The sequence below is a fragment of the Tetrao urogallus genome (genome assembly GCF_951394365.1).
Source record: "Tetrao urogallus genome assembly, chromosome: 6".
NCBI classification, from domain to species: Eukaryota; Metazoa; Chordata; class Aves; order Galliformes; family Phasianidae; genus Tetrao; species Tetrao urogallus.
Genome location: NC_136819.1, coordinates 44,611,761 through 44,619,385, shown reverse-complemented (window position 1 = coordinate 44,619,385; position 7,625 = coordinate 44,611,761). Strand labels below are relative to the sequence as shown.

At 36.5% G+C, this 7,625-nt stretch overlaps 1 protein-coding gene across 1 annotated transcript in view; it reads left to right on the top strand.

Moving 5' to 3' along the window:
- PPP4R3A (protein phosphatase 4 regulatory subunit 3A) overlaps positions 1–7,625 on the top strand; it is a gene marked incomplete at both ends in the record, with an annotated part of 30,543 nt that overhangs the window by 5,740 nt on the left and 17,178 nt on the right. Inside the window, 2 exons of the mRNA XM_079537475.1 lie at positions 3,147–3,245; positions 5,590–6,207. Coding sequence (XP_079393601.1) covers positions 3,147–3,245; positions 5,590–6,207 — 717 coding nt within the window. The remainder of the gene's footprint in view (positions 1–3,146; positions 3,246–5,589; positions 6,208–7,625) is intronic.

Sequence of the window (7,625 nt, the reverse complement as noted above, 5' to 3'; positions counted from 1 at the left end):
CTAGGGTTTAACAGTTTTCACATTTAAATTGTGTTTGATGGCAAGGCATAAAAACAAATTTCATTTCAGAGTTCATTTTAGTTATCCCATTCACTTCCTTGTCTTAGATACAACATTTTCTATATAATGCAGAAAAAATGGGTACCTTTTTGACCAGTCTGAGCCCAAACGGCTTTCTGAGCAATCTAAGATTGGGGATTTTATGTTTATAGTAAGGCAATTTGCAAAGCTCATCTCTTTGTATCTTTAATCAATAGCTAATGTTAATACGGGCATTTAGGCACACTCTTGTTTCTTGGGATGGAAGAAACCGTCTTAAGAAATTTCAGATTCTTTGGAAGTAACAAGGCAATGTTTGGTGTTCAGAAGCAGTGTAGTCCTGTCCCATAACTGAGAGATGCACAGCAATTGGTCGACTCAAATTGCACTGTTACACAATTGCAGAGCTTGCAGGAACATTCCCTTAAATAAAACAAGCAGAAAGGGGGCTTTTATTCCTGATTTTTGTCTGAATACACCTGGAATTTCTTTTGGTCACTTTCCTTTAAAATACATGCAGAAGTTTTGCACTGCTTTTCTTTCTGTGATTGTAATCTGTAGAGGTTCTATATAGTTAGAAGATACGGGTTTTTACATAGGGAAGTAGATAAAGGTTTCTGTGTACAGAAATTAAACTTTGAATTGTACATTATGCAAAACTGCAGTGCGTTTTTCACTTTCTTGTGCTTTCTTTTTACAGCCCCTTTCAGACAAGAAAAGGCATAGAAACAAACATTCTCTTATGAAAGAATCCAGAAAGTAGCAATTCATAAATTCTGTTGAGGCACTGACAGTAATCTATAATATGAAATCCTTAAGTGCTAATAAGACAGATGAATACTTTGAAGTTGTTAATGTTGGCAACTGGAAAATATTTTTCCAGTATATATAAATGAAATTGGAAGATTATTTTTCTGCAGTTCACTTTGTTCCTGCAGTTCTTAGCTTTGCTATCCAAAGAAGTAATGAAAAAGAATCAGAATTTGTAGAGGTGAAAAAGTACAACCTGAACTTCCATGCATCTTAGTAGATCTTGTTTAAGACAGAAGTATTGCTATGCTATGGCCGAATACAGTCTTTTACTTCTGTGGGCATAGTTTTCAAACGTAACCTTACCCATGTTTCTTTCAGTTCACTCTTCCTTTTTCTGTCTTCCTTCCATTCTTCCTCTTCCCAGTGTAAAAAGTCTTGTGTTGGTTCAATGCTGGCTTCTATTCAGAGACTCGTAGCTTCTGTTCATTTGACTGACAGCAGTTAATATAAATAATGCTGCCCTTACTGATAAGAGGTTGGTCTTGAAAACCACTGCACTACCAACACTGATGCCAGGTTCAAGTTTTAGCTTTTGATCTTGGTGCATAGGATGCATACTGTAGTAAGATACAGACTGTTTGGTAAGGTAACCATATCTGAAGATACATCCATGTTTAGTGACTGGCGCAACTTCAGTTTTCTTCTTACCCCTTTAACCACCTTTGTTACTTTGTTTTTTTCCTTTTGGGCCTTCACTTCCAACATTTTTGTAAACTTACTTCTTGTACTCTTTATGTGTCAGCAGAATTAGATGCTGTCAATCTGTCATTACCAGAGTATTTGCACCGTGACTTGTCTTGCAGAGAATAAACTATTAATGGTGACTTTCTTCCTTTCGTATTTTGGAGGTGGTCTTCCTAAATCCCTTTCTTCTGTGTACCACCCCCTCTTCAGCCCTTTGGAAGTGGAAAGGTAAACTATTTGCCATTTGGAAGGTAAACCCTTCAGTGCTCTGTGGCAGTACAGCTGCTCTGGTAATGGCAAATTGATTATGTTGTGTTGCTTGACTGAGTTTTGATGGAGCCAGATGATCATGGTGTTTAGCTATGGTTAACTTCAGGAGTTTTCTTGTAGGTGAATATTGAAATCCAAACATACGATCTCTCTTATCTTCAGTATTCATTTTAATATTTGAATTGTATTAAGCCTAAACAATCATCAGTCTTAAACTTTATATATGCCTGGCAAATTGTAGTGCTTTTGCAAGTATTTAGAGTTAATTCCTTCAGGAATTATCACCGTAAGGAAAACCTATGTATAATGAAGCCATAAGAGTCTATTTTGTGATTCTCAATAAAATGTGTTGTCTCTTTTTCGCTAGTGAGTAAACATGCATTTTAGCCTTAAGTGAAATAAAGTCGTTTCTTGAAGCTGTGTGTATTTAATGTGGCCACATTTCAGCTAGCTCTTATAGGAGAACAGAAGACTTCAAAAATAAAATTTGATTCAATATATAATGCAGATTCTGATCTCTTTTGTGGATTTTTGTAAACTGACCGTTTGGTAAACTATCTTTTTCCAGGGTCAGCTTACCCTTTCTGTATGCTGGTTTTACATGCAATTTGAAGGCTCTGATAAACTCCTGGCCTATTCAAATAAGTAAATAAGTAGATGGGAGCTTACGTTTCTGGGTAGTCAGTGTAGCTAAGCACACTGTCAACTAACTTCAAAAAATCTAGAATGAAACTTCCTTTCAGAAGTGCAGTTTGGAATGATGTGCATGGTTCAGCATCAAATGTAAGCAAACTCTTAGACACTTAACTCTGCGTATGTGTGTGTTCAAAGATCTGTTCTTGCTTAACAATTACAGCATTTTGTAGTTCCTTCAAGCAGCTGTTCTGTGCATTAGCACAGTGTTTCCTGGGGCCTGATAACAAAAAGATCAAGACAGTGATTTTAACTTTCATCTTATAAAAGATTGCAGTTTTGTTTGGTCCATTTGAAACAGTATAAAAAAAAAGCAGTGTTAATGGTGCTGTATCTTATCAGAGGATACACTGAGGTGAACGTAGATGTTACAGGTGAGCCTTTTGAGATTAGCAATTTTATGATTGCATGAATTGTGAACTAAAACTTTCCAAGTTATTTTAGAAGTTACTTATTCTGACTTGTGCAGAGATGTTTTTAATCCAAAGAATGAAAGTAGGATGATTACATTTGCTCTGTAATACCGTCCTATTGTAATCAAGTATCAAGCAATCCTTACTTTAAAATTTTACTCTTTAAGCATTGTTTGGTCTTGGAAAACGTAACATAAATCACCTGAAATGAAAATGCTCCTCCTCTTTTTACAGGATACCTTGATTGTGTGGTCTGAAGCTGAAAACTATGATTTGGCACTTAGCTTTCAAGAAAAAGCAGGCTGTGATGAAATATGGGAAAAAATATGTCAGGTAAGTTTGATAAATGAAAGACAGAGGCACCAAAATAATTTTGTGTTCAAAATTTGTAGTCTATTCTAATAGGTGAGTGTGCACAGAATAGATAGAAAATGAAAACAGAAATGCCCTCTTTTCCACCTTCTCCAAATTTTGCATTTTTGAGTATGAAAACTTTCCCCCAGAAATCCAATATGAACTTTTTTTTAGAGCTTTTGCAGATAATTTTGCTCAACTTAACTTTGTAGATCTCTTACCTTCTGAGGAGGTGTAGCATCAAACTGAGTGCTCAGCAAGTTTCCTAACAGTCTGAAAATTAACTTTTTTTGCTGCTTGACTAGGAGGGCAAAAATTCCTTCTAAGCCTTTCTTGTAGAGAGAAGAATGTGCAAGTTCTTAGTTGATTTTGTAATGTATTTCTTATGAATTTCACTGTAATTTTTATATTTCTTTGTCTCCATTTTTCATTCTTCTGTCTCACTTATCCTTCCAGTTCATGTGAGGGCAGTATTGACTTTCCCAAGAGAAACTCACGTAAACATGACACTGCTTCTGTTGACTGTCAGGTTGTGAAAGAATGATTTTGTAGTTGAAGTAGGAGACAGCTCTTTATGTCTGTGTTATCACCTCAGAGCTGTAATTCTTATGGTTTAAAGAATCAGGCAGTTCCTATGTAGCATGCAGACATTTTAACATGTGCTAGTTAACTTACAGTGTTTTACCACTAGAAGTTGCTGTCTATATAGTGACTGAAACAGTGTTGTTAGGAGCAACGTGCTCAGTTATTAAATACTGACCAATACCCAGAAGAATTTAGTCAGTATATTCACTGATAGTGGTTCAGTTTGTCATTTATTGGTTTTGTTTTTATTTTATTATTATTTTTAATTAGTTCCAAGCCTTGCAACTTTTCTTAATTGCTATGTTACATTAGGTGGAATTTCTCTAATTTTTTCCTAATAATTCCTTCCTTACACGTTCCCTCTTTGTGCTGTTCAACTACTACATAATTCTCTCGTCCTGTAGCTTAATTTCTCTGAGTTCAGAAATAAAGCAAAAGAAGTCAGGCTTCATGACTGCTAGTGGCTAGATCCTTTTTTAACTCCTGAGTCTTTTCAATGCTTTACCACTTTTGTGAATAAGTACAGAAGCATTTTCAAGAACCTCAGCAGTTAAAGGACCACAAGTTGGGGGCAGAAACAAAACGGGGGAGAGGGGAAATTGTGTTCTTGGGAAACACCCAGATAAGAAACCCAGCTTCCTTAGCCTCTAAATAAAGAGCTAGTATTTTTGTAAGAATCCAGTTTCTTTACAATAGCATGGCCTCAAAACAGGATGTATTTTTGTCTTGTGTACTTGTAAGATCTTACGCTTCCTCAGTTGTTACAGCTTTTTCTTAAAGGAAAACTTTGATACCACTTACACTGTAAGTGGTTGATGGTGAAGAAGCAGAAGAATAAGTGGCCTTCAGCAGCACTCTGGGTTTTAATCTATGTATAGGCTTGCTGTTAGCCATGAATATTACTTCTCCCCGATTTTTTTTTTTTTTGCTGATTTGCAAGTTTTCTGCCCTTTAATGTATCTGCATTTCTGGATTTGGCACACTGATACTACCATTAAGATACAGTTAAAGCTGAAGCACTCTAGTGCCCAAGCCATCTGTCTTAGTTTTTTTTAACTAACTTGTACTTTGCATAGTTTTGTGATTGTATCTTCAGAGATCTCTTTGCAGATCCCTTGCTTTCTTCTTCTGAGAGCTCCAGATTTTTACTGCTCATTTGTAAATGTTGGTTTGGGGTTTTGCGTTTTTAAGAGCTTTGTAGATATTACCTTGGATTCTTTGCCTCTGTTGAGTGCTTAGGAAGTGTATAACAAATTTTGACTTGCGGCTTGCTCTCTTGTCCTGAAAATGTTAACAAGACTGGCCTCCCTACTCTGAGCTTGCAGAAGCTATGAGAAGCATTAAGAACAGATAAACAACCTTAGTTGAACATTAACAGCTATCACTGCAATAATGTAATGCTGGTTTGCATTTGAAAATTTGTCTACAGAGAATAATGAATGGAAGTGAACAGCCTAACACAGTCATCTATTGAAATGTTGTGGTCCCTATTAGTCATTATGACTTTCTTTTTGTATTTAAAATACTCCTGGTTTTTGTAAAGCGTTCTGTCTGAAGAAATCTTTTTATTATCTCTTACCTTCCAAACCAGCTTTGCTCAACGTGAAACATACATTTGTGCTGCTATTTTGAGTATACAAATGAAAAGCACGTGGCCTTTGAAATGGTATTTTTTGAAAAAACCTTGTAGTGGTAGTGAACATAAAACTTCATTTCTTGCAAACGTGTTGTTTTATAGGTTCAAGGCAAAGACCCCTCTGTCGATATTACTCAGGACCTTGTGGATGAGTCTGAGGAAGAACGTTTTGATGATATGTCATCACCAGGTCTTGAATTGCCATCTTGTGAATTAAGTCGACTAGAAGAAATTGCGGAACTTGTGGCGTCTTCACTGCCTTCGCCGTTACGCCGTGAGAAACTTGCGCTAGCACTGGAAAATGAGGGCTATATTAAGAAGCTCTTAGAAATTTTTCATGTGTGCGAAGACTTGGAGAACATTGAAGGACTACACCACTTATATGAAATTATCAAGGGAATCTTCCTTTTGAACAGAACTGCACTTTTTGAAGTCATGTTTTCCGAGGAATGTATAATGGACGTAATTGGATGCCTAGAATACGATCCGTCGTTATCACAGTCACGGAAACACAGGGAATTTCTGACTAAAACAGCGAAATTTAAAGAGGTGATTCCTATATCTGATCCAGAGTTGAAGCAAAAAATACATCAGACGTACAGAGTACAGTATATTCAAGATATGGTCCTACCCACTCCCTCAGTTTTTGAGGAAAATATGCTATCAACACTTCATTCTTTCATCTTTTTTAATAAAGTGGAAATAGTTGGTATGTTACAGGTAAGTGTAAGAATCTCGCTGTCTCTTTATTTGCCCTCAGACAGAGAAAGTTGTTAATATTTCCTGGAAATGCTGAGTTGCCTCAGTGAAACCTTCAGTTATTCTGAAAGTCATTTTGAAATGCTATGTAAAGAAAAGGCATGGAATTTGAGTACCAAGCTCTTAGATCTATGTTTTTAAGTTGCAGATTTTGCACTGTGTTCTTTTTAACTGATGATTTAAATGGAGCAAACACATAGAATTCTCAGCAGACTTGCTTAGAATTAATAGTTCTGTTTGCATTTTGAAGGATTGGTTTTGTAATTTTTTCTTGTATTTTGGGACTTTCTTTGCACTACACTTGATGATTTTACCATGCCAAAAACAAGATGGAATTTCATGTGAATTTCATAAATGTGATCTCATGCCAATACGTAACTGTTTCTAATTTTGAAATTAAGGAATTTAGTTGTTTGGAAAGCATAGTTCAGAACCTAATACTGCCATAGTGCTTGAATGTTTTCTTAGTTTGTCTTCTAAGTCCCTAAATAAGACTGCATGAAATTATAAGTTTTCCGTGATGTGTTACTGCAAGTATGAAGAGATTATGTGTAACCGATGCTTTAGATTTCTTACCTACACATCTGAAGGGTTCTGCACCAACACATGAAATTCCTCACCTGTCAGTAGGTGGTGCATCTTTCTACTGGGAGCTTCCTAGAATTTTCAAAAAACTCTGTAAATGATTGCAGCTCATGTATTTTGTTTGTACAGATTGATTATCACTATCATATTTCTCCTAATTTTTAAAGAACAAAAATTCTTTGTAGGGGCTTTCTGATCTGGAGCAATGGACAAAATGCCTGATGCTGCTAATTAAGTGAATCATTTTAATCGTCAGTTGAATCTCAGTGTGCACACTGTTTAATTTCCCTGAAAAAATACAAGAAAAAAGTGAAGAATGCACTTGAAAGCTCATGTTGCAAATCAGTGTCAAAACTAGTTCCTCTGCCTTTCCGCCCACCATACTTAGTTATCAGAATGCTGATCTTATTGAACCCAGTTGCATGAGCCTGAATCTGTTGTGTCCACCCATGGAGTATTTGGTAGGCAGCCAGATACACAGGGCGTGTACCCAGGCCTGGCAGCTGAGGCACATGCCTTGTGGAAGGACTGTCGTTTGGTGGAATAGCCAGGCAGAGCACCTAGGGCATACTGACTATTACTAGGCTTCTTTATGTCTGTACGTGTGTCCTTGATGAACAAAAGCACAACATTCAGCTGTCTAAAACATTCGGAAAGCCTCTGTCATCTGATGGTGGCTGGTTTGTGAAAACATTCAAACCTGACATTGAAAATGCTGAAAAAGATGCAGTTAAGATGTTTCCACTTGAGAATCCAGTGTGACTAGTGTCTCTGTAATACCTTTACCTCCTTGC